The sequence below is a fragment of the Petaurus breviceps genome, unplaced genomic scaffold (genome assembly GCF_028583685.1).
Source record: "Petaurus breviceps papuanus isolate PSGF00001 unplaced genomic scaffold, PetGlider_PUasm1.0 90681, whole genome shotgun sequence".
NCBI lineage: Eukaryota > Metazoa > Chordata > Mammalia > Diprotodontia > Petauridae > Petaurus > Petaurus breviceps.
This window is the reverse complement of record NW_027187307.1, coordinates 3,148,511-3,175,885: the sequence shown is the minus strand read 5'-3', so window position 1 is coordinate 3,175,885 and position 27,375 is coordinate 3,148,511. Positions and strand designations below refer to the sequence as shown.

Sequence of the window (27,375 nt, the reverse complement as noted above, 5' to 3'; positions counted from 1 at the left end):
TTCATTATTTTCTCACTTTATTCAAAATGCACTAAGAAAATATAAACACATCATTCAAAAACATTTCCATAGAAAAGACAGCCTTTTGTTAGCTAAAGAACTGAATCAAAAATAAACTTCAATTATTAGAAAAACATTACAAGAATAATTTATTACAAAAAAAAATCATTGTGCAGCATACAGTTGTGTGCATGAGGAGAGACAGATACAGAACTTGATGGAAATTCAGATCAAGATGCAAAATCTGTGCAGATTCACTCCATTATGTGAAACTCCTGCTTTACATGGCAAGAAAATATCAAGACTAAATTATACATACGGTATATATATATATCTTTTTACTCAATGAGCACACAAATAAATACTATGGCTTTTCATTTTCTGTATTCTCTCCATTCTAAAAAAAATCACATGGAATCTATGTTCCAAACGGGTCTTATTCTGGCTTTGTATTGCCGCTGACAGTTGGGATTTCGTGGTCACGCTCTTTTTGGGGGTCAACCATGCCGCTGTATCTCTCGCCACGATGCCTTTCTAGGTATGGGCCCCAGTTGGAAGCTGGTCTGCAGCAACTTACAAAACGCTGAAAGGTGAAAAAACAATTTGGTCTGAGAACTTAAGTGTTGCAGTCTATGTAGGATATTTTCATTTTTAAAAAAGATTCAAGTTGATCATTGCTAAACAAAGACAAGAACAGAATGTACAGATTCACAAATGGTTAGGCAAAAATCTTATTTTCTGCATGAAAAATGATTATCCTTATTATTGATAATGCATATTCCGCTGAGAATGAAATTATATTTTAATTTAATTACTGTTAATGAAATTATGTTAACTGAAGTAGAAAATCTGATTATGTAAATTATTTCATAAGCCAGAATAATGTTCCAGTGCCTGGCTCACCCCCTCAAATTCACAGTGATCTCTGAGGCCCAGACCCAACCCTAGAGGTGAGGACCTGGGTAAGGGTATTTCTGGGGGATCTGCTCAAATATAGAGTGACCCCACGAAGTCTAGCCCAACCAAGTGTGATCTCTTTACATTTTTGCCAGGGGACAAAGAGAGCAAGACAGTTCCAAAGTCATGCCATAGTGAGTAGAAAGATGTAGGTCTGATTTAATCTCCCCCCCACACACACACATACAAGCAGTCGACCCGTGCCAGCATGGAGAGTGCTCTCCTATCTATAACTTGTTAGTCCATAGCTTTTTGTATTTTGTTTCCCCCATTAGACTGTGAGCTTCCTTTCTTTGTATCCTCAGTGCTTAGCACAGTACCTGACACATAGTAGGTACTTAATAAGTGTTTGTTGACTGACTGGTGGATAATTGAGGGTTTTTTTGCCACCATCTTATCATTTAATGCATTTACATTGTGACCATAAGTAAAATGCTGGTACAGCCCCCTCCCTCACCCTGAAACTCACCTGAACAAAGTTGCCTTTGGCTTTCATTATTTTCACTATTGCCATAATTGGGATCCATATGATGCAGAAAATAATCATGCACCAGCCTAGAGCAAGTGACCAAGTAGGATATGGGATTTTAGCATACTCTGGTTTCTGAAATGTCACCAGGGACCAGATGAAAATGGTCTGTTAGGGTGAAATGGAGGAAATCAAAAGTTAATTTCAAGATCAGAGTGTTCTATCCAAATGACATCATCACTAAAACATCCAGTGAGACCTTCAAAAATACCAGTCATTTGTCATGAGCCATTCACATTTAAAAGAAGTCTATGAAATTAGTTGGGCATTTTAGGAAGTTGTTGGCAGTACTTTTTAAAAAAAATTATTTCAAAGAAGATAAAAATAGTATGTGGTCAAACTAAAGGAATGTGTTTTTATTACGAATTTCCAAAAATAACCATTTGGACAAATTCTTCCTATCTCCAAGTAGATGGGTGTTCTGTATGTGTTTCAATAAATACTGCTGCCAGTATACTTACTTGAAAGTAAAGTCAGATTCTAAATGGGTGTTATGGCAATGGGGTGGGGGGCACATCTTTTATTCTGAGGAAGTCTGGGACATGTATCAATTCAACTGATTCCACAATGAGAGAGTAAAGTATGGAACAGGCACTGAACCGACTCTGTTACCCACTGCCAGGAGGGCAGGGTCCTCTCCTCCTCCATGCCTACTCAATTTCCAACCTCTTGGAGTAGGCATAGAGGGAAGAAACAAGACTCACTCTGTATATGTTTCCATAGAGAAAGCTAACTTTTGAAAAGGAAAACCCATTAAAGCCACCTCCACTCAGTCCCAAAATGAGGGTGCTTCAAAGCCAAAAGGTAAGTCAAACTAGGTATTTCAAAATGTGTAGATAACAGTGACATCACCTGGCTTGTAGGCTTATTTACTTCAGCCATTTTCCTTTGATGGAATTTAGCACATTGACCCTGCTAAATGTTGCCTCTATGTCTACAAGTTTGCTTCTGGAGCTCAATGCCCCTTTGCAAATAAAATCATTGCCATTCCATTAATGTTTTCCATACTGTTATGCAGATATCTGGCCGTGATCTTGGAGCCAGTGCTTCTCCACAAGGAACCAGAATGCTTTCCTAAACCTTGCACATGTACTTGTTACTTAATTTTAAATGTAAATGCTTATATTTGGGTACAACTAACAAAGGCAGGAATGATTATAAGTTTACTGCAATATACACAATCATTTTATTTTCAGGGGCTGGGTCTGTGATTCGGTCCATATATGGCACTTCCAATGTGGAGCCTTCTCTCTGCCAATGGATAGACAGCTTCTGCAACTTAAAGCCTTAGATAATTGCCTGTGTCAGAAGCATAACAAGAACCTACCAGGTCTTCTTTATTTAAGGATGGTCCTCACCCCCTTACCCCATGCTATCTCTCAAATAATTATATATTTATATATTATATATAATAGACCAAGGGTGGGCGAATCTGTAATAGACCATCATAACTATTTAATCATTTGAACAATTACATGATGTTGCCAATTAATTCAACTCCACAATAAATCTCCACCTTCCCGATGGAAATTTTCCTGGTTTGGAACATTTTTAAGAATTGCAACTGGGTGTCAAGCTTTCCAGGAACTTGACTGTGGCTTCTCATAAAGCCTGGGTAGCTACAAAAACAGCTCAAGTGAAAGGTTTACAGCATGACTGTAAAATGCATGTGTTGACAGCAACTGGGCTGGCTTAATGCAAAATACTGCCAGAGTGATCAAAGTAACCAAAAATGGCTTTTTCAAGGGAAATTCTCAAATTAAATAGAATAATCGCTGCCATTTTTATAATCCTTTAAGGTGTACACAAAGCTTTATAGCCATTATCCCATTTGATCTTCCCAACCACCTCATGAAGTAGGTTATTTTTATCCCTGCCCCCCCACTTTATAAAGTAGAGGTTCATGAAGGTTGAGCGACTTGGCCAGATGTGGTCAGAGATAAGTTCGAACTCCAACTTTATCCTGACTCCAAGACCATCACTCTTTGCAGTGTGATGTTATGGTGCTTCGTTGGCTCAATTTCCATTTTCCTTGGGGATGACTCAGACTCCTAAAATGCTAACTCGGCTCACAAAAATTTTCATCCATTGCCATCATAAGCTTCAAATGTTAGGGTTAAAGTTTAAGAAATCTATGTAGGAGCCATCTTCTATTTTCTGTAACCAAGAAATGGAAATCTCTGGATAGGTTCAAGCTAACTAATCTTTCTAACCACCTATAGAGATCTTAAAAATGAAGAAATCAGAAGACAAGCAACTTTTCTACTAATCACTCAGCAACGAGCATACACTGAAGGATAATTTCTATGATTTCCCTATTCTGTTGAAAATTAAGCTCACTAAAATCCAACTCCTCCCTCTCTGATTTTATAGAGGAAGAAACTGGGAGGTCAGAAAGGGGAAGTGACTTAGCCAAGGTAACAGTTAAAATCATAGGATCCTAGTTCGAGGGCTGATGAAGAACAATCTCTATTTTACAGATGAGGAAACTGAATCTAGAGACATGAAATGATTTACACGAGGTCAGACAGATAACACCGATCAGGTTCTCTGTCTCCAAATCTAACATTCCTTTCTGCATCCCAGCTGCCACTCATTGTCAGCACTTGAATTGTTCTGGAAATGTCTTGGGGGTATGTGGTTTTGTCTCTCCGACAACCCTATAAACTCAATCCAAGGACTATGTGTTAATTCTTCTGTGTTCCCACAGCACCTAGCTCACAGTGCTAATAGGTACAAAGTGGGGCGGCTTAAGAAATATTTGTTCAATTGGTGAAGAAGCCATCTACCCCACCCCTTATGAAGGACACCCCCCTCAACTCCTCAGGGGACTCCTTTGTGCATCGTGTTGGGCTCCTCAAGAGAAAACTGGTGGGGCAGCTACATCATGCGGTGGATAGAGCACCAGCTCTGGAGTCAGGAAGACCTGAGTTCAAATCCAACCTGAAATACTTACTAGCTATGTGACCCTGGGCAAGTCACTTAATCTTGATTGCCTCCCCCCAAATAAGTGGCTACACATGAAAATAAGAGTACTGTTTCTTACTGGTTTTTTGTCTCTACCCTGTTGTCTGATCGTTTTTAAAAGAAACATTGAAATGCCAGATACATGTGTATGTTCTTTGCTACCAGATTGTTTCATAGTATTGCTTACCATCAAAAGTAGAGGAGTAATGAAAAACCAGCAGGCTCTCCACCACAGCCAGAATATCCACCTCTTCGCCCCGATCATCATCTCTATGTCTTCAATGAACCTGTTCCCACCTAATGGAAAAAACCAGCAAAGAATGCATTGTGGCCAGCAGTCACATATGCCTCCAATAGGAATTTTTGGCTCCAATTCTCTTTGGCATGCCTGAATTATTTTTGTCTTTTGCAACAGCAGGGATGCCCACACCTCTAAATATGTCTCCTTACCAGAGTGGACAACTCCATCGAGTTCCAAATCACAGTAGTGAAAAGTGATGAAAGGGAAGCCATGTAAATAAAACATCATAGTAATAGCCTTTACAGTAATGCTTTTACTGTCAATTTCATAGATGGCTTACCATAAATCCATATGATCCCTATTATCTCCAGTATGGCTGCAATCAGAATGCCCCATCCAGCACAGAAATGGTCAATGAGATGAACCCAGTAAATTCCAGCCTAGCAAAGAAAACAACAAATCACTTCTAGATACATGAGGGGAAATACAGTTTTTTAAGGTTCTCAGAACTCCATTTGCTCATTGCATTTAAATAGGTTCTGTAGCATTACATTCCACCCAAGAAATGTGAAAATGCTAGGCTTTCAAAAGGGAGTGCAGGGTGCCTATAGAGTATCAAAGCAAGATTGAACCATCCTGTATCACTCAATAAGAAGTGGCACCCATGATGGTTCCTTTAGAAATTGCCAAAGATATTTCTTTAAGAATATAACTATTCTGTGATAATTCTGAAGAAAGACATGGCCAAGAAAACCCCAGGGGCAGTATGATCCATGGGGTCATGAAGAGTCAGAAATGACCAAATGACAAAAATTCCGTGATAATAGATCTAGAATTGGAAGGGAACTTAGAGGTCACCAAATCTCACATCCTCATTTTACAGATGAAGAAAGGAGGGCCTAGAAAGGACTCGCCCAAGGTCACACAGGTTTAGTGGCAGAGCTGGAATGTGAACCAAAGTTATCTGACTCCAGATTCAGTATCTTTTCATTTATACCACATCATCATCCAATAGAGATCAAATAAATGAATGCATATGTTTGGTCAAGTCCCACAGTTTTTATGTGATCCATTTGCCTCTGAAGAAATGCAAAACAATTGCTATGAAAAAGGTAAATGTTCTACCTGAGTTACACAAACCAGACCTAGTAAAAACAAAAGCAAGCAACATCCCAAAGTTATGGGAACTCTCAGTCTCTTCATCACTTCAGGAAATAAATCTTGAATGGTTGTTGTGATTGTTTCTGTAGAGAAAAAAATGATCATTTTCATGTCAGCTCAGTGATCAGTAAGGTCTCATTGTGATTAGTGGAATTCAAATGTAGTGACTCCACCCCCAGATGGTTATCGAGCGTATTACTTTGGGGCATAGGCCAATGAAATCTCTGGGGACGCTTCTCAGTCTTAGGTCAGGCCCTAGGAATTGGCAAGCCGGCCTTCCTTTTGGCTGTCACCACCCAGAGCTTCTGGCCAGGAATACCCTCTTCTCTAAGGTCACTGAAGAAGAGATAGCAATGGTCCCTCCCATTCTTCCCTTGCCCCTTATTATGCAAGGATTTTCTCCAGCAAGTAAAAGTGAAAAAGGGATGCAAAAGTGAAAAGCTGGGGGTTAGGGTGGCCACAGTATAAAATATTTCAGAATAAAAGTCCCCCCTGCTCTTTAACGGAATGTAAATGGAGCTAGGCCCTGCTTTCTCTTCACTCCATTTAAATTATCTTCTTGTTCCTATTAGCTCCCAGAAATTCTCCTTCCCTTGAAGAATTTTCAGCCATAGGCTGAGTCCACCATACCTTCTGCAATTAGCCCTATAGGGACAAACAGACGCATTTATTGCTGTTGAAAGTGAGTGTCAAAAGGACAGAAGTCAGATTTATCCCTATTTTGAAGGAAAACCTTAGCCTCTTCAAGTGTCTTCCTTCCATACAATGGAGGGCTATCCTAAGTGTTTCCTTACTGATGCTGTGACCCAAATACCATGGTTGGTATTTTTTGGAGATAAAGAAAATGCAAAAGATGGGATTTCTTTCCTCAATGAGCTTACAATCTAGTTGGGGCCTTTATACTAGTACCCATGAACCATGAGCAAACGAATGCAAAAGAAGGGATAGCGAAGTACTTAGCTGTGTGCTTCAGATTCTATGCACTCTCACCCAGTACTTTAGTTCAAAATTCTCTAAAGCAATCGTCAGTCATAATAGCATGACATGTGAGAGTTTGTGTGTGTGTGTGACCTGCCTCCACCTGCAAGTGAACTGGATCCAAGAGGGCAAGGATCCTGTCTTATGTAAACTGTGAATCTTCCAAAACATGAGTCATGGTGCTACTGCACCTGGGGCTCAATAAATGTTGGACCATGATGTCTATGTAAAGAAGAAAGTTTCAAAAGAATGTCATATAAATATAATCCCCAAGAAGCTTGGACTTGGAAAAAAAAGCTGCGAAAATGCACCCCTTCCTTTCTTTGCAGAGGGGCGACCATGGGTATATTACACTGCATATGCCGCCAAACTGACTTGCTATGGTGCTTGGTTTTGCTGAGCTGGTTCTTTTCTTTCTTTCTTTGTTCTTTGTTACAAGATACCATGACTGGTGAGGGGAAGAGGGAGGGATACCTTTGCAATGAAAGTAATGTAAAAAAAAATACCAAGCAAAAGGAGACAGTCTAAAGGAAGCTGTTTTGAAATTAAAAGGATATGAGTGAAATATAAGAGAATTTCTTTTGAAATATTACCCCAAAAATTGCTTACCTATTGAAGCAAACTGAGAGTCAAGACCCAAAGTCAAAAGCATGAAGAAAAATAATATAGACCAAAATGGGGCAACTGGTAGCTGTGAGAGGGCTTCTGGGTAAGCAATGAATGCCAGATCAAAACCTAGAAAGAAGTTCGGATATTTGGGGTTATCTCAGTTCAAAACAAAACAAAAACCCCAAAACAAAATAAAGCAAAAACCTAGACACACTGCCATAGTTTTCATGTTTCAGTTTGGCCATAAGACGCCTCATGTATGTACTCCTTATCAACAGAGACATTAAAAAAAAATGATTTGTTCCATGATGTGAAAATGAAAATATCCAACTTCCTTGAGCCAGTCTTGGATATTTTGATAATTATCTTTGGAAATACTTCATGTTTCGGGGTTAATAAAGAACTGTTCTATGCTTCAATGCCAAATACTTAAATGTGGTTTGTCACTTTACCTTAGAAACATTGACTCACTCCAAGTTAATTCCAGGATCAGAAAAAGACCAATCTAAGGGACCGGCTTCTGAGTATTCATCCTTGTCTCTAAATTTCCCCCATGAGTCACACAATCTGCAGTATCCCTCTACCCAATAGGGGACTCCAGCAAAGTTGTAAGTAAAGGAAAATTCTATAAATTTAATTCTGTTTTCACTTTAATGGTGCATTACACCATTACACAGAGATAATTCATCCTCACTTCTGATTTTTCTTCAGTTGCCCAGAATCAGAATTGAATAGATTTAGAGCTGGAAGGGACTGCAGAGGTCATATAGTCTAATCCCCTCATTTTACAGATAAAGAAACTGAGGCATGCTTCCTTTAAGTCCAAACTAAAATCTTTCTTTCCCCGGTTCTTCTTCCTTCTAGTGCCTTCTCTCTGTTCATTATTTGCTATTTCTCCTATTTAAAGCTTCTTTTACAGGGATTTGTAGGTATGTTGTCTCCTCCCCTCCATTACATAGTAAGCCCCTTGAGGGCAGGGACTTTTTTCCCTTTTTTTGTATCCCAAGTGTTTGGCACACAGTTGGTGCTTAAGCAATGTTGATTGATGGATCAGTTGAACTGTTTTGCCCAAGGCCATACAAGTTACAGTGTGAGGCTTCTAAGACTTTGAAGTTCCTCTCTCCTTCCCCAGCACTGGAGTCAGGTGTTCCAGGCTCTGGTCCCAGTAGCTCCACCTCTTTGCCAAGGCTAGGAGACCTTGGGCAAGATAGTCAGACTTAGGAGCTGCACGAACTTTGGCAAGTCACGTGACCTCTTTGAAATTTAGTTTCCTCAATTGCAACACAGGGACGAGAGCAACAGGTCTTCGTAAATATCACCACTACCATCATCATTTTCATTATCTCCTTCTCTCGGCCTCAGTTTCCTGATCTATAAAACAAAATCATTGATTGAGAAGGAATCACAGATTTTAGAGCAGGAAGGGGCCTTCAAAATTCTCAAGTCATTGTCCAGGTGAGAAAGCTGAGGCCCAGAAAGATTAAGTGAAAGCCAGAGCTCCAAATCCAGCCCTCTTTGCACTATAAGTCACAGCTGCTTTTCTCATTCAGTTGATTAGCTGTGACCCCCATTGGACTTTTCTTGGCAAAGGTACTGGAGCAGTTTGCCATTTCCCCTCTCTAGATCATTTTACAGATGAGGACACTGAGGCAAACAGGGTGAAGTGACTTGCCCAGGGTCGCCCAGCTGGTAAATGTCTGAGGCCAGATTTGAACTCAAGTCCCCCAGATGCCAGGCTTGGCACTCTCTCCACTGCACTACTTAGCTATCACAGCTACTAGCTGGTTTCTAAGTTCCAGCTCTGCAGTGAGATGGTCTTAGTTCCTCTCTCCTGCTATGTCAAATGAGTGAATGTTTTAAAGGAACCTTCAATAAGGCAAATAATTATCCCTGATTAATCTATTTTGTAACCTGGAATTTGCCTCTATCAGATTCTCTCATAGAGTATGTTCAAAGAAGGCTATTTTAACTTCCAGCCATACAGTCTGGAGGTATTTTTGAAGCTTAAATAAGACCACAAATGTAGAAAAAAAACATATAGTAGATCTGTTTGTTGGATCTCTCCAACTTTTACACTCCCTCAATTACTACCTCAGGTACAAGGAATGTTGCAATTCTACTACCATGGTCAATGATGAATATGCTGTAAGACTTGGTCCACTTCACATCTATTTATGGTCCTCCTTTCAGCTTCAAATAGAAGTGTTCTTTGGAAGACTGAATTTTCGCTGGATCTTATGCCAAGCTCTGGGTAGGCTAATTTTTAATTCCTCTTCCCTGTTATGTAAGGCAACAGGATTCAGAATCGTCCTCTTTTGTTTTGCAAATGAACTTCCAGAGTTACCCTTGGCTGCCATGTCCTGTTTGGCAAGGAGAGTGAGTGTTTGCTTACTAAGGTAGTGTGGAGGTTCCTTAGACTTTACAGTTGTAGTGACTATTTTGCATTGCTAAATTTATCTAAGAAATGGTGATTGAAACAGGGTCTAACCATTTCCCATTTTTTAAGAATCGACAGCTGACAGCTTGTTTAAGCAGGCCAGGCTAGAGGTGCTGTAACTATGCACAGACCCATCTCCTTTTCATCTTCTTTCTAATCTGGTATTGATTTTGACCTTCAGAATAAGAGTTGGCGATCTGATTCTGAAATGCCTATGGCACTTGGCATCCACTGCCATTCTGTTCAAATTGAATCACTCGTCGGTTTCTGTGACACTGCTTGCCATATGTAAAACCTTTGGACTCTTGAAGATTTTAGGCCTGGAGGCTCGGGGAAGTCTCCAGGCTCTGGGATGCTCTCATTTCTTGATGCCAAACTTTATTTTCTTCCATAGTCTGGCCATCCTCCCCTTTGGTCATCTCAGCACTGGAGTCCCTGGGTATCAAGGAATGTATTGCCTTAGTTTGTAGGACCTGGTGGAGTTCTTCATAGATCATTTCCTTTTTTTCATCCTCTGCAATGGATATCGGCTCATGAGAAGTCACTTCCTCCCATGGCCAGCCACTTGCCCATGCTCAGTAACTTCAGTACTGCATGGGTACATGCATGGTGAAGCATGTCATGAAATAACATTCTATATCAACTTGGATTCCTGATGGAAACAACAACATGGGATCTTTTGTCCTTCTCTTCGAGGAGAACTTCAGCTGTAGCCTCCTTCTATCTATTCATTTCATTCCTAACCATTAGCTTAAGAATGCTGGCTATTATAATTATTTAGAATGAAAAGATCAACACAGAAGTAGTCCAGTCCCTTAAATTGCTTATCGACTCATTGGTTACTGGACAAAGATCTCATTTAGAATCACAAGTATTAAATGAATATTTGTAGACAGTCTAAGAACTTAGACTTAGCATCCTCTGGCTCCTTCTCAGCTTCTCCATTGTTGTCACTGCATAAGCATTAGGATGAGCTCCAGTTTTTAGTTGTGTCTGTTCACAGGGCACCATGGGCCAAAGAATTCACACCTTATGGCCAAGCTGCTGATCATAAGCCTCTTGGCTGCGCTGACTAATGGTAGATGCTGCCTATTGTCAGGCCTATACACAGAGCCTCTACAGCCTGGTAGGAGCTGCCAAAGCTTTTGCTGTAATGAGAGAGGCCTTGAGAGCCCGGTCACCTCTAGCCCTCAATGCCTGATGCAAATCTTTCTACGTTTCTAAAAGGTTAATAGAGAATTCATGGAATAAGCACTAAGTTAGCTGTAGGTGCTAAAAACAGATAGTTTCATACCTGATTTTACAACCTGGGAGACCTCTTTTCCAGATATGTGAGCCATGTGTCCCAATATGGAAAAAATGGCAAATCCGGCAAACACACTGGTCAAGCAGTTTGTCAGACAAACCACAATGGCGTCAGAGTAGCAGTTGTTATTAAACTTATTGTAAGAAGAGAGAGCAACCAAGCCACCCCAGGCCACTGAGAGCGAGTAGAATATCTGGGTAGCAGCATCTTTCCAGACCTAAAAACGAAACAAATTGGATGAAATGGGCCCCTGAAGTATGGCCCTTCTCACGCAGCAGGCCCCCCAACACTTCTTCCACCTCCACAGGAAGCAATTCTCAGCCAGACCTCTGCCCCCTTCTCTCTTTCCTTCAACACATCTGACCTTTCACATGTTCCAGCCCCTCAAGGCCCTAGAACTAAATTCAGAAATTAATCCATGGTAATGTATGTTAAAGTTAATGTGGTATCCCCTCCCAGGTAACATGTTTACATTTTAATAATGCCCTTCAAGTGAAAATAACAACCTCATTTCTTAATGGAAAGGTAGGAGTTTCAGAGACCATCATCAGAACAACCTTACCTTTAATCTTTGGTTAATTTCATTTGATCTTTTGGATCAAATTCTACCCCTAAAAACCCAGTATCATGAATATCCACAATGGAAGGAATCTTTGAGGGCTGACCCCTGTAAGGGAGGTCATCACAATTCAATTCTACAAATATTTATTCATCTTTTTCTAATAATAAATTGCAGTGACTGTTACCAACATGTATGATTAGAAATAACTTAAATTTCTATGGTACTTTAGAAGTGAAGGAGAACTTTCACACCTATTTTCTCTGCACAATGGAAGGAACACTGGCTTTGGAGTTGGGGGCTGGGTTCAAATCCTGAGTCTGCCACTCTCTCCCTATATAACCTTGAATACATCATTTAAACTGTCCAGACCTAATTTCCTCTCTGCATTACAGTTTACTTTTCTGTAAAATGGGGAAAATGATGCTTATATCACCTCCCTCATAAGACTGGGGGTGGGGAGGGAGAGCTTTCTAAACCTTCCAGCATCATGGAAATAGGAGCTAACATAATTATTATGTAAATATACAAATGAGCTCTGAGTTTTCTCATTATGGGAATTCCCTCCACCAAACCAGATCACTCACAGTCCTTCTTGGACTTAGGTGGTTAGTCCTAAAGAGATGCCTGAGTACTAAGAGGTTAAAAGACTAGCCCAAGGTCACACAGCCAGTAAGTGTCCAAGGTGTGATCTGAACTCAGGTCTTCCTTTCTCCAGGTCCAGTACTACAGCCACTGTCTGGTTACCCCATCAATAGATGACCTCTAAGCTACACACACACACACACACACACACACACACACACACACACACAGCTCTAAAGCTATGCTGCTATGATCACCATTTTATCCTGAGTTAAGTAGTATTAATATAATTATTCCTATTTTACAAAAGAGAAAACTGAGGCTTAGAGAGGTGAAGTAAGTTACTAGAGTGTCATTGAGCTAGTTTATCACCACTGGAACTAGAATTTGGGTCTGCCTTCCATGTGTACTGTGCTTTGGAGATACAAAGTGTGTTGTGTACATTATGAGTTAGCCTTCCCCCCATCGTCTCCCCACTTCAACTGATAATGGCCATTTCTGTTTATTTCCAATTTTCAGGATTTGAATGTAATTAGCATCCCTCAGAATAGAGCCTGCTGTTTTATTTTAATCCTGTCATAATTTTTAGCGAAGGCTTTATGGGAAGGAAAGAATGTGTCTTCCTTGTCATTGCCTGCCCATGTTGGAAAGATGGAGATAGATACGATAGACAGAGAGGAGGGAGGTAGGGGAAAGCTAGAGAACAAGAATAAAGGGGAATAGTCAACTCAAGTTCCCGACACGTTATATAACATACAGTCTGGGCTTCCATGCCATCTCTCCATTGCTAGTTATAGCCCATGGTGATACCAATGGCCCCTACCCTCACAACTGAGATGATGGCTATAAAATGCTTTGGAAGCAAAGCTCTGGCTATGGGAGCTACATTTAGATGTTTTCAAAGTTTTTTGTTAAAAAAATGGGGGAGGGTACTTCATTTCCAGAGAGCTCATTGGTATGTAGTTCAGGAGGGAAGTATACGGTTAAAAGATGCATTCGAGTTTCACAGAAACATTTCGAAAGTAGGCCTTAGTCTGCAGATACAGGTGGCTCGTGAGACTGCTTAGAGGTAGCACTCATCTTTACATGTGCCCTTACTCAATCATTGATCATGACGATGATGATGGCTAACCTTCATGGCGCTCTTTAAGGTCATAAATTTTGAGGCAGAAGGGACTTCAGAGGTTGGTCAGTCCAACTCTCTTGCTTTACACATGAGGAAACTGAGGCTCAGACATGTCGTGTGACTTGGCTCAGGTGGGAAACATCAGAGACAAGAGCGGAATCCACTCTCTCTGACTTCAGACCCAGCATTCTTTGCACTGCCAAAGGTTGGCCAAGTGTCTCACACACATCATCTCATCTAGTCCCCTTGAAAGCTGAGCTGGATCTTACCTCTGCTTCCTTCAACTTTGTGAAATTTGACTGCTGTCCAATGTAGTAGGAAATGCCTTTGGAGGCACCTTCAAGCGTTGCGCCACGCACCAAGAGGATGAACAAGACCACATATGGGAACAAAGCTGTGAAATAGACCACCTGCCAAGAAAACAAGAGATCAGAAATAATAGTCATCATCTTTATAAACAACAGGCTGGGATTATGGTGCCATGATGGATAGAGAGCCAGGCCTGGAGTCAGGAAAACCTGAGTTCAAATTTGACCACGGACACTCAGTAGCTGTGTGACCCTGGGCAAGTCACGTCATCCTTCTTGCCTCAGTTTCCTCATCTATGACATGAGCTAGAAAAAGAGAGGGCAAACCACTCTGGTATCTTTGCCAAGTAAACCACAAATGAGGCCACAAAGAGGTAGACACAACTGAAGGGATGAGTTAACAACAACAAAGGTCTGGAATTATACTTCTACATAAAGAAGAATGACTGCCCAGGACAAATAGAGGCAATAAAGAAATCTTCCAAGGGACTCAAGAGATACAAGGTCACACCAAATTAATTCTCTTTTCTGTCTTTTCTCTTAGGGATCCATTTAAAAGAACAAACAAAAAAAACCCTTGCAAGGACATTTCCCCTTCTGTTTGTAAGTGAAAGCCTGGGTAGTCATGATAATCTTAAGAGTAAATATGAGTCTTTTATAACTATGTCCTGGGAAAGCTAAATTAGGCCTGCCCTTCTTGGTTAGAATATGTGGGAACTGGTGCTGTAGGGTGCCATCTAGGAGAAGCAATGTGGCATGGTAGATGGAGAGGCAGCTTTAGAGCCAGGTTCAAGTTTCACTTCTGAACATTACTGGCTGGGTGACCCTGAACAACTCACTTAACCTTTTATTACTCTAGGCAACTCTAAGTTGCAAAAAACTTGCCACCCTGCATTGGTAGAAGGAACTTCTTCACCCAGAAATTCCCTATTACCAAAGGAAATTACAGACCTAGTCCCTATCCCTCTCTCTATCTTTTGCATGTAACCCTCGAAGAAAAAATAAAAGTACTTGAAAATGTATCCTCCCATTCTCTACAAAGCAATTGAAAATGCCTATGGACCTCTACTGCTAACATATCAGTCTAACAGTCAGCATCCCAGCGTCAGGGTTGGGTGTCCTGGATTACATGTGGCTCTAGCAGGCAGCCACTATGACTGTGATCTGTCCTAAATACAGGCTGGCTTTAGAACATTCTCCCAAAGACAGCTTCAACAAGTGCCTTGAAAAACTCTCCAAATTTAGGGGTGGCTAGGTGATACAGTGAATAGAGGACTGGCCCTGAAGTCAAGAGAACCTGAGTTCAAATTCAGCCTCAGACATTTATCTAGCCGTGTGACCTTGGGCAAATCACTTAACCCCAACTGCCCTCCAAAAAGCAAAAAAGAAAAACTCTCCAAATTCAGGCAAGATAATATTCAAACGGATTCTCTCCTATTTATAGCACAAGGAAGTGAGGTGCTGTGTTTTCAATGTTCAGTGGTAAAGTCAATCCTGTGAAGTTGCCCCTGGGTATACAGGCACTGCCAGAGTGTTTACAGAAGCCACCAACAGGTCTGCATGCAACTGGACCTCAGCCAAACTTGCTCTATTCTAGCACAGATAATTCCTTTATCTATCTATCTATCTATTTACTTTTAGTTTCCAGCATTCAGTTCCACAATCCCTTGAGTTCCCAATTTTCTTCCCCCCCTCCATAGCGGCATTCAATCGAATACAGGCTCTACAAATACCTTCACATTAAACATTAGTCGAGTTAGCACAGATAATTCTAAAGTATAAACAGACCCAAGGTAGAGTCCCATTTTCTGCCTGGAACAGGGGGAGCCTCTAAGAGGAAGAAGGCCTGTGGTAATCACCTTGCTTTAGGAAACCTTAAGACCCAGTGGGTAGAGGTCAAGAAAAATGTAGTGTGATCTCCTACAGCACAAGCCTTTTGGTTTAGTCGGGGAATCGACGATTCAGAACTAGCATCCTAGAAAGCTTCCCAATTCTCCCTCCCAAGGGCCTCCCAGGACTGGATTCTGGAACTATGGGACTGATCAAGTCCCATAAATAGGCATGGAAGTTCCATGGTAACATAGGACTGGTGAGGGGCAAAGGGATTTCAAGCTGGTGCCTTGGCATCCCTAAATGGAGCCTTTGACCACTGACTGCCAAGCAAGAGCAAATGTAGAGTCTTGCCAATAAGCCTGCCCAAGTCCAGGAGAAAGGTCTGCTCCATTATCCCATAGAAGTCTCCTGGCCCTAGGCCAGTGCCAGATTTCTCAATCTGAAGACTGTAAAACTCTTAATCTCAGGGTCCTGGCTGCACATTGGGCATGCAGATAAGACAGTCAAAGCCTCTCCTTGTGGCAAAGCTTTACTATTCATTGCTAAGCAATTTAGTGAACTCAATTATGTAGGGCTGGATTTTCCAGTTAGAGGATTAAAGATAAACACTTTTTACATATTCAAATATTACTATACAGCATATAGAAACACGCACGGCTACAATGCTTGAAGCTGACTTGCTATGAAACTGCTAGATCTGCCCAGTCGACAGCTTCCAGTAAGTTCTGGCCAGCCCAGGGGAGTGCTATGTGTGGGGCGCGGGCTCCCCATTAGGACAGAAGCTTGCTCATTCAGGACTCGCAAGTCTCTGCTTTTGTAGTTTTTTTTTTCCCCAGCATCCCTTGTAGTGCTCGGTATAAACGCTTCACAAATGCTTTTTCACTCATTCACGTTACCTTGCCTGAAGATTTGATGCCTTTAAACAGCGCTGCTCCAACTATAAGCCAAGCCAGAAGAAGGCAGAGGGCCAGGTACCACACAATCACCCCAGTTTCATCCATGCCACTGGAACGCTGGAGCGCCACTTTGCTGAAAACACAAAAGCCCATTTAGGAACATGGAGCCACTTGTGTGCTCTTTCAGCCACAGAAAAGTTTTGAGTAAGTTTCATAGAAAGCACCAGGCCTAGAGTCAGGAAGACCTGAGTTCAAATCTGATCTCAGACACTTACTGGCCTGTGACCCTGAGCAAGTCACTTAACCTCACAGTTTGCTTCAGTTTCGTCACTTGTAAAATGGAGCTAATCATAGCACCTGCCTCCCAGGGTTGTTGTGATGATCCAATAAGATGGGAATTGTAAAGCGCTTAGCACAGTGCCTGGCACCAAGTAAGCAGAATAGAAATGTTAGCTATTATAATTATTAATTCATTTGCATCCTTGGCTCATCCTAGGAGGTGGCTGGAAGTCAGTAATTAACCCATTGTCAACCAGAACCAAACTCAAGCATTGCCTTTAAGCAGTCCACTGCTCAGAACTCCAGGAGACGGAAGTGTTGAATGAAATCCTTCAGGTAGCACTCTGGAAACATTACTAAGAGCTACCTTTTCTGAAGAAAGGGGATTATTCCATTGCCACCATTGTTTCCCAAGTTACAAATGAAGGGGAGTGGGGTGGTTAGGTGGCTCAGTAAATAGAGCACCGACCCTGGAGTCAGGAGGACCTGAGTTCAAATCCAGCCTCAGACACTTAACACACAAAAACCTAGCCGTGTGACCTTGGGCAAGTCACTTAACCCCAATTGCCCTCCAAAAAGAAACAAATGAAGGAGAGCACATTTGAATTGTATTTCATGTTTCTAACCTCATCCCATTTTGAGACTTCTCCTGATCCCAATGGTTCTAAAGTTTGTACTCAGATGTGGCACCCACACTGCAACCTAGCTGCCCAGAACAGGGGGCTCCTCTTTGGTGGGATCACTTCTGGAGTCTGTGCCTAATATCTCTACAGGGTAACCAGGCTAGTGAGGTGGGTGAGGAAATATTGAAGGCACCCAGGAGGCCAAAGTCTCAGGGATTGTGGCCTGAAGTCTTTGAAGAACTGTAGAACAGATAAGAGTCAAATATTCTGGGTGACTCAAAAGAGCAGAATTCAGACCAATGGAGGGAAGTTGCAAGAATACAGATTTCCATTAGCAATAAGGAAGAGCCTCCTTGAAATCAGAGCTGTCCAAGAATAGACTGGGACACCTAGGTGAATGGTGAAAGCTATGTCACTGGAAGTCAAAGAGTCAGAGGTCTTAGAGCTGGAAGGGAGCTTGGCGATCATTCCCAGAAGAGGGAAATGAAGACCCGAGAGGTTAAATGATTTATTTGCCCAAGGTCACTGAGGTGGTACCAGAGTCAAGCTCTGATTCCCAAGCTAGCTTACTTTCTACTTCTCTGAGCTAGCCCATGACAATGTTCAGGCATGGGCTCGACAACCATTTAGCAGGTATGTTGTGGACAGGCTTCACAAATTGTGTAGCAGGGAGACTTTGATGACCTAGCCTGGCCTTTCTGCCACCAAGACTTTCTATAGCACCTTCTAGCTAGTCCATACATTGTTAAGCACACAACTGACTTTTCAGTCAAACTTTTCAATGCTTGAAAAATCAATTGATGACAAAACAGCTTTGTAGATAGCCCCTCACTGAGGGGAGGCAATAATCGAGGTTGACCAGAGCCATTAGTAGCAATCCTGGTGCTAGGGCAAGGGCCATAAAACAAAGGAGGGAAGCTGGGGAGGATCTCAAACTTCAGGACACGAGGACCCTTGCTAAAGGGAGACCAAAACTCCCCGGCATCAGGGGATCCCAGATATCAGGAGGACACTGCTGGAGAAGGAAAGAGGGTGGGGAACAGGCAAGGAAAATCTCACCTGGGAGGGGGGCTGAATCCTGCGACCCAACCTAGAGCTTCCTAGTTTAAACAATGATTCTCACGTGTGTTAGGCTCATTTGTTTATTCTACTGCTGAAAGAATGAGTAGAAGTGTCCTCAGGGTCTCAACATTTCAACAACATGGGGAAAAACTTCAGCCCTGCCCCCCCCCCTTTAGTTGTGGCTCCCAGGCTGTGTGGGTAGTGAGATCAATTCCATTCATTTCAACTCAACCAACACTTATTAGGAGTCTGGACAAAGGCAAACATGAAAGCAGGCTTTGTCCTTAAAGAGGACAAATCCTTAAACATTGTGCTGGGAATGGAGACCAGGGGATTTCGTTTCTTTTGCTTTTCAGGAGCGCAAGAGGAGAAGGAGATGAGTGTGCTTTGCCCGGCCTCTTTAAGGTCCTTGGGCACTGTGCTGGTCGCTTGCTCGGGCCCCAGAATCCCCAGGCTTTGGGGGGGATACTTACTCCCAATACTGCTCGCTGGGAAGCTGCCCTGGCTGTTCCACCTGAGAGCCATTTATGCAGGTCTGATTGTTGTCAAGTACCCAGGAATAGTTCATTTTGACAATGGTGCCCATGTTCATGCTCACGTTACAGTGAGTTACTGAAGAGAAAAAGATAGCCATGGTCAGCTCTGCAGAAAGGCCTGTTTTCCTGAATTCATTTGTGGTGTGAATGTGTATTTGGGCTTCACGTTTCCCAGATTTAAAGTATTGCTCCAACAGCTCATTTGGAGCAGAAAAAAACCATGTACTCCTAGTGGAATGAAAATAAGAATAAGCCCTATAAGTGTCTCCTGTTACCCTCAGAAGAACAGCTAAGGGCCAATTGCTCCCACACCCAAACGTTCACAGGAGTCTTGCTAGAACTCTGTGGAGCTGAAATGGCAACGATACCAATAATTGCTTCCTTTGGTTGAGATTTAGCTAGCTTTGGTTGTGAGTAGCACAGCAGATAAAGGTGTTCCTAAGGTCTAAATGGGCCCTGCTTGCAACTGTATTCCCTGAAATGTTCACAGAAGTCCCAAGATCTTGATTTAATTGTTTTGTCTCTGGCAGTGACGGCACTGCAGGAGTTACTCTGGCTCTCTCCTCTCTCTATATCACTCTTTTCCTTCTTCTCTCCCTCTTTTTGCCCTTCTTTTCTTTCACTTCCTCTTCTCACCTTACTCCGTTTCTGCCATCTTCCTCTCTTCCTTCTCCCTGGCTTGGAAGGGAGACCTCCCAATGGTTAGTCCATGCTCTACTCAGCCACCCTGGTAAGACTCATTTCTACTGCCAACATACCCCATCGTGTCTCTCAGGTCATTTGTCTTTCTCAGATTTCGCTTGCCCTCACCAAAAACCAAACCAAAAAAAAAAAAACCATTACTCCTTAATTGTCAAGTAGGAAACTTAGCCCTTCAGGTTTTTTTCTGAGCAATGGCAACAGAACAACACAAATCCTCCCAATCCAACTGTATCCAAGAGGGTACTTTACCTATGGGGGTTCGGCTGCAGTTGCTATCTGCCCAGTAGAAGCATTCAGACCAGGGCAGGACTTTTTGAAATGAAGCAAATAAATAATAGAGACTATAGGCAATAATGACATTGTAATAGATGGTTACAAATATTGAGATCAAGATCATGGTGATTCCCACACCTAGAAGAGAGGAAAACCAGTCACAGTGAACACAAACTCATAGGAAGTGGAGAATTAGTCCATCCTCCTCCCACCCAATCTCCCTCAAGATCCAGGCCCCAGAGTAAGACAGCTGTTTGGGACAAAGGTTTGGGAGGCTAGTCTGACTGATGGCTCTTAGCCTGGATGAAAATAACAGTAACAATGACAGTAAGCACCATTTCTGCAACACCTTCAAGTTTGAAGAGTGCTTTCTAGACATTAACAACTTGGAGCCTGTCAAAAGCCCAAGGAGGCAGGCACTAAAGATGGCATTTGCTCCATTTTACAAATGGGGAAACCCAATGGTCACTGATGCTTGACTTTGACAATAGTCAAAGTGTCAAAGGCAGAATGTGAACCCAGGTCCTCCTGACTCAAATCTGGCACTCAGCCCAGGCTAGTTCCAATCTCTGCCTCTCTCTCCTTAGCCCAGCCAGGCGTCTTGCATATCGTGCTCTTGTTGCCAGTGGGGCCGGCAACCAGGAGCCACAGAAATCTGAGGTAAAAACGTTTGCAGTGGCTCCTTCTATGGCAACTTTTCTAACATGTAGCGAGCTCTTAGCTCCTTCACCTTTCTCAGCATGTATTTTTCATGGCTCATTCCAATTATTCCAGTTGCTTTGGGGGAGCTAGCCCATAGCCAAAGCATATCTGATGTCCTAAGAGGAAGGTGCTCTGAACTTGGAGGAGACCCAAGACCCAAGGAAGGCACCCATTGCACATTGGTGCCCTGTTCCATAGGCCCCATCAGATACATGCAGCACAATGTTGCCTGAACTCATAAGAATCAGGCATTGGAAAAGAGATAAGAAGTAAGAGATGCCAAAGGCAGTTTCAAGTCATTCATCCAACCAATCAGGTGCTGGACACCAGGGCTGTGCCTCCGGGCAATTAGGAGAGAGTAGAGAGGCAACTAATGACTACTATTCTAGGGTTGCTATTACATATTATATAGTTGGTTAACCCCAATCCCTCTCCAAGAAACTCTAGCATTCACTAAGGTGACCTTAGATTTAGAGATCACTTGAGAGCTTTCAAAGTATGCTTTCGTATGTATTATCGAATTTGAGCTTTGCCCCAGCCCTTCAACATGAATTAGGCCAGCTCTAGGCTGGAAGAGGCCAGAAGACGAGGAGGCCAGTGCTTTTCAGCACTGATAGGCTAAGAGGAGAGAGAAAATTAACAAGGAACAAGTGCACGGAGAAAGAGAAAGCAGGTGAGGAGAGGAGACATGTCAAAAGGAAGCATGAAGGCCTATGGAGTCCCATTAGGGCCAGAGGAGAGATTACTTCTAGTCACAGATCTGTAAGACTAGGGAGTGGGGAGACTGGAAGAGGAAGGGATTTAATAATAATACCTACCTTGAAAAAGTGGCAGAACCCTCCAAATTGAAACTGGCCCCAGGCTGGCAAACTGGCCCAGTGAGCACTCCAGAAAGAATAAGGGCAGCCCTGCCAGTGCCAACATTATTGCATAGGGTATGAGGAAGGCACCTTTCAAAGGGGAAAAGAAAACAAAATCACATTTTCCTTCTCTGACTAAGGCAATGGGGACAGTACTTTTTTTTGAAGCCAAATTTCCTTTGGAATGAGGTGTCTGACTTCTAAATGAAAAGATGCGTGCTTGTTAAAAGCCTCCTTCCAGACTTTGGGAAGGATTCCTAATTCAGGATTTGGATTCCAGTTTGAGTAAGAAGTCAAGCATTCAGCCTTGCTTCTGAGTGCAGGGGAGTGGTACCTGGAAACATCCCTTGCCTCTTTGCTCAATTAGCAGAAGAAGCTGATCTAACAGGGCTTCTCATAATGTAAAGAGTGACAAGGTTCTTTCCCCTGGTAGTTATTGCACAAGAATCTCAAGTCTTTTCCTGGTCGTTAAAGAAATGTTCATAGTCACCTCTAGATTTCTTGGGGATGGATTAACCTGTGTATGAGTAGTCAAAGCTTCTTGTTTCCTCCTTTCACCCACTGATAAGGAGCCTGCAGTCCACCCAAACCCCATGTCTTTTTCAGACAAAATCCTGTCTAGCCCTGCCCTTAATCTGTGCTTGGGAAGTGGGTTTTGGAGTCCACGTTTAAGATTTACATTTATCCCTATTATGCTTCATCTTTTTGGCCCTAGCAAAAAATGAAGAAAAAAAAAGCCTTAGCCTTACCTTACCAGATGGTAGGCATGAAAAGAGAAGATTGCAGATAATTGGCCAACTTTTCAGCTTATTGGCTTAGTAAAAATGTTGATGGATGGAAGTAATGAAACTAGAGGCTAAAATGAGGAATGCAGGCAAGACATTTCTTCACACCACAACCCTTTGTCTTACTGAAATGGATAGCAGAATCTTTAACTTCACACATGCTAAGGAACTCCAAACTCAGTTTTCCATCGAATAACTGGAAAAGATTGAAGGTTCCTTATATTCACTTCAAAGTAGCCCTACCCTTACGATGTGAACCACCTCAGTCTTATTTGTCACTAGTTCCCTGGGACCTGTGTGGGGGAGGATGGATGATACAATGGAAATCATCACTATGAATGATCTAACCTTAAATCATACTGGTGGTATGATGGAATATGTAGTGTCAAACCAACACCAAAACCAAAACTACATCACCGGGAAGAGAAAGAAAATATCTATTTTGAATTGTTATGAAATTTAAGTGCTAAAGGAATTATTATCTCCATCTTTGAGTTGAGACAGATGTCTTTTTTTCTCTTTTTGTATCCCTAGCACTTAGCACAGGGCTTGGCACATAGCAGGTGCTTAATAAATGCTTGTTGGCTGACTGAATATGAGAACAGTTAACTGAAATGCCCAGGCTACACAATTAGTGTCAGAGTTACAATTTGAACCCAGGAATTCTTGACTCCAGGTCACAGCCCAGTACTCTGTCAACTGTTACGAAGTGACATAAAACTTTCAGTCAGATAGTTGATTATTTCATTGATTCCTTAAGACGATGCTAGCACATATGGTTTATGTTTAAACATCAAAAAGAGGTAGCATGTTCTAAACTCCATGGTGAGGGCAAGTTGGAAAAATTAGCTTAAGTATTTTCTATGGAAGAAAATCTATCTGTTTTAGGTACTTTTTGAAAGACGAAACACAAATTATGAACGACCATGTGAAAAAACCCAAGGTTCAGTTCAACTCAGGGATTCCACCTTATACCCCTCAAATTGGCAAAGGGAATGAAATGCTGAGAGCCAATGCTGACGTGGCTTTGGCATAGCAAGCATGCCAATAGCCAGCAGCTGGAAATCACTAAAGACCTCAACAGTAAGAGTCACAGAAGCTTCTGTTCCCTTAGACCCAGTAGCCTAAGGATGTTGTCCCACCACTGTAATTATACCCTCTGGAGATTATTAACAGGCAATGAAAATTTATCAGCACCTAAATGTTCCCAGCTCAAATATTTGTCAGAGCAGCAACCCCTCCCCCCTCCTCCCAAATAAGCCAGAAAACAAACGAGGTCTAACAATTAGGGAACGGCCCAACAATGAGTGGCATGTGAACGCAATGGCATATCATTCCATAATAATAATAATAATAATAATAATAAAATAGAAAAAATTAAAAAAATATGAGGAGACCTAAGCAGTGGCATAGACATAAGAAATCAGACCGAAAAGAACACATAGAGTGTGTTCATAGAGTCAAGCTATGCAATGGAAGAGATCAGTCCCAGCAACGAATAATACACAGAAAAGAAACTCAAAAGGGGTCCTAGAAACAAACACGAAGATATAGGCGCATCTTTTGTTTTTCAGCCCATGTGCTCAACATCTGGTGCACTGTGGCAGTTTGAGAAGACCTGTGCACTTGGTTACAATCTCCCGTTTTGCTTACTTGGGTTCTGTTTGTCCTTTGTTTCTGCTTTCTAGGTTTGAACACTTGTACTTAGTAGAAAGTAGAATAAAATAGATTTTTTTTAAAAAGAGAAAATGACAATTGTTCTTTCTCCCTGACTATACTAACAGCAAAAACTCTGCTTTCTGGCTCTTGATGTGATGAGTCCACCTTTTGAAAACACTAGTGTACTAAAGTATAGGATAACATGACTACTCTTGGCCCTAGAGACCTTTGCACGCAAGCACTATTCAAAGAACCTCGACTGCTTGCCATAGTTCTTCAACCCCAACTAAATGTCCTGCAGGCTACATGACCTGTGAATGTTAGAGTCTCAACTCATTTTCTTAACCTACCCACCTACCCCTCCGTTGGAGGCAACCCCGTTTGGTGAACTGGCCCAAAAAAGGATCAGTGGGAGGGAAGAGATATTTGAGGGTGTTTGTGCCACCCTCATGTGTAATTCATCCTGATAATCTTTTTCCCAGCATTTCAGAGTTGTAAATACCTTGGAGGCCATCTAGGCTAGCAAATGCCTGACCAAGAATGCCCTCTCTGGCATCCCCACTGCTAGAGTTGACTTTAGAATCCATAAAGCCCAAATATGTTTTCTTTATCCTGGTCAGACAGAGAGGCAGCGAAAACCTGTTACAGGGTACTAAGCTCATGGCAGGTATTCCCTAGATGTTGTTAAAACTACTGCAAGGACCTAAAACTGGGACTGAGATTGGGGAGCGTTCCTGGGGTCAGTCCTAGAAGAAATTTGTCATCATAAGGCCTGTGTCTGGCCAAGGAGAAGGGGTCAACAGATTGCCCTACATGTCTCTCCATCATCCCAAACAGTTGATCTCTGAGCCATTTTAACCAAACAAGGTCATGGTTCCTGACTCATCTTCTAGTCAAATCACATACATGACTGAATGACCCTAAGTCAGCAAGGGGGATTTCTGTGACCAGCACAGGGTGGTCTAACCAGGGTTCTTTCTTCCTTCTCTGAAGACCAGTGTAAAAGCTGTCATTCACCCAATTAAAAAGGGGACACGACACTAGAAAACCTCAAGCACAAAATCCTATTGTAGTAAGTAAAAGGCATGACAATGGCACAGTTTCATTGGCACTGGGCGGGAGTTATGAAATACAAGGGCACGTCACCTCTGCACTTTTATTGGAACCTGTAATTAGCAAGCAAATAAAATAGGGTGTAAGTGAAAACTTGTTTCGATAGTACCAAGGGATTGTGCAATGCCTTCTTGCCCCCCCCTTCTTCTAATCTACTCTGCCTAAATAGCCTACAAGCTATAAATAATGCCACCTTACAGAAATGAATTCCACACCCTAGGCTTGAATTCAAACGAGAAAAGCTTTGAGAAGAGCCTGATTCAGATACTTCCCACGTGTTCTTAACCTCTCTAGGCCTCAGTTTCCAGCTATATTAAATCACTGGATTGAACTAGTTGAGCCCTGAGGTCTCTTCCAGCTTTAAGTCAAGGATCATTCAATCCCTTGCTTTCTCCAAAGAAACATGAAGTTTCTGATTCAGTCTCTTCCAGCTCCAAGGTGATGGCTGTGTAGTCTTGTGCCTACAGGCTACAATGTGAGCAAATTGAGCATTTTGAAAGGCAGAAACTCCTCCTTCTACTTTTCCCTCTAGGAAAGAGTAACACAATGTTCTTATTCACCCAACTTCCCAAGAGGTAGAGTCCTCTGATCTGTTCTTAGATTCATTTCCAGATGGAAGAGATCGAGGAACCTTTTACAGGACACACTGCTGATAAGAGAAGTACAGCATCTTTCCCCCCAAAAAACCTTTTCCCACCTCCAGTGTGCAGAGAGTCTGATTTAATAGGCCATCTAGGACATCTGCCTTTCAGGGACCACGAGTGCCCTGCCCCTCCAACTTGTATTCTACAGAATTTATTGGTCACTCAGTGGATGGTTCTTTTAAAAGTATATTTTTAAAATACCTCCTCCATTCTGGTAAGTCAAATAAGGGAATCTCCAGACATTTCCCAGTCCTACTGCATATCCAACCATGGAGAGAAGATAATCAGATTTTTGGGACCAGTTCCCACGTTCCTGGTTCTCATCATTTTCACCCACATGGAAATTCTCCGATGAAGCAGTCACTTTCTGAGGGATGAGAGAAAAGACATCTTTGGTCACTAGGGGTCTGTAGCCTAGGAAGCATCATACAAGGCATCCGTTCCCAAGGCCAAAGAGTGGCAGGCAAGGGGAAGCCCAGACAAGAGTAGACAGTGTGCCAACTAAAAGCTTCATAGAGTTCTGGAGATTGCTAGAGATAGCTTATCTCACTTGGCAACTGGGCCTGTCCCCCATCAAGAGTCAAATTTGGAAGGACTGGAAGGAATGGGAGGTTAGACTCCTCCTTCACTCAGTTCCATTTACCCTTGATGAAAAAGCGACAAGCCTTGATCCATAACAGGAAGAAGGAAATGGGGAGAAATTGAGACTCCAATAACAAATTCCCCAAAGGAGGAAAGTGCAAAGTCAACACCTTGAAGGCTCCCAGAAATCTTTGAGAGATTGGATCACTTATGGGATCTCTGCCAAGAATCCACAGAAGGGGTCACTGGTGCTCTCTTGAGATGTGGACCTGGAGAAGACAAGATCTCTCCTTCCCTGCCCAGAGGACGGCGAACAGAACCAGTGGGGATGGGGGGAGAGGGAGGAAGCAGCCGCAGGTCTTAGAAGACACCCCCTCCCCACCCTCCCCCCAAGGCAACCATTACCATTAGGACAGAACGGGGGAGGAGGTCAGGAAGAAGGGACAGAGATGATTTGCGAACTGCAGTGTGGCAAGCTGCAAGATGCCCGAGGGATGGAGTGAGCCAGAGGGGCCCTGAGTCGCAGGAACTTAGTGCTATTTCTGTGGCTCAGGCAGTCCCCTGGCCTCACCCTCCTCTGAAATAAGAGGGTAGGACTTGGGGGCTTCTCGGACCCCTCACACTTCTCCATCTTTGATCCCGAGTCCACCCCACCCCTCTGATTTCTAAGGCAGTCCCTCTGGGGCTCTCTGACAACCGCACTTGAACTCGCAATGGGGTGGGCACGGAGGGCAGCCACGGGACAGAGGGAGGGAGGTGGAATAAGGAGCTGGTGCAGGCGGAGTGAGATGACAGCTGCCACCTGCGGCAGCAGTGGAACCCCAGGGACACCCCCAGGCCGCCCCGCGCTGGCCCGCCTCCGTCCTGGCCCCTACCTCTTTCCCCCCGCGCCGTAGGAAGGCGGGTAACTTGAACCTGTCCATGCTGTGTTCGCTTTCCGATCGTGTGTGCCTCTCTGGGCTCTCCTGGCCTCAGAGACAGGCTGGCTGGCTGGGCTGGGCTGGGCTGGGCTGGGCAGCGCCTTGGCAGGTGCCGGCTCCTCAGTCCCTACCTGGCAGACTGA

General features: G+C 42.8%; 1 protein-coding gene across 2 annotated transcripts; it reads right to left on the bottom strand.

Annotated features, from left to right (window-relative positions):
* SLC6A14 (solute carrier family 6 member 14) lies at positions 1 to 27,375 on the bottom strand. Of its 2 annotated transcripts, none has more exons than XM_069065214.1 (14): positions 27,188 to 27,375; positions 25,932 to 26,097; positions 21,488 to 21,619; positions 19,944 to 20,105; positions 18,930 to 19,068; positions 16,493 to 16,625; positions 13,725 to 13,865; positions 11,174 to 11,402; positions 7,443 to 7,568; positions 5,820 to 5,938; positions 5,035 to 5,134; positions 4,641 to 4,750; positions 1,427 to 1,594; positions 1 to 583 (listed from the first exon to the last, which is right to left on the bottom strand). In XM_069065214.1, exons 1-14 carry the CDS (start codon positions 27,233 to 27,235, stop codon positions 437 to 439), a joined length of 1,920 nt encoding a protein of 639 aa, XP_068921315.1. In that variant the 5' UTR covers positions 27,236 to 27,375; the 3' UTR covers positions 1 to 436. The 2 variants fall into 2 exon arrangements, with proteins under 2 accessions (XP_068921315.1, XP_068921316.1); XM_069065215.1 differs by having other exon boundaries at positions 27,228 to 27,375.

Coding starts and splice junctions, on each gene's coding strand:
- SLC6A14 (XM_069065214.1), bottom strand. CDS start 27,235: ATGGACAGGTTCAAGTTACCCGCCTTCCTACGGCGCGGGGGGAAAGAG. Junction 13,866..16,492: donor GCATCAAATCTTCAGGCAAG/GTAACGTGAATG, acceptor TTTTCTTGGCAG/GTGGTCTATTTCACAGCTTT. Junction 4,751..5,034: donor AGGGATCATATGGATTTATG/GTAAGCCATCTA, acceptor TTTTTCCATTAG/GTGGGAACAGGTTCATTGAA.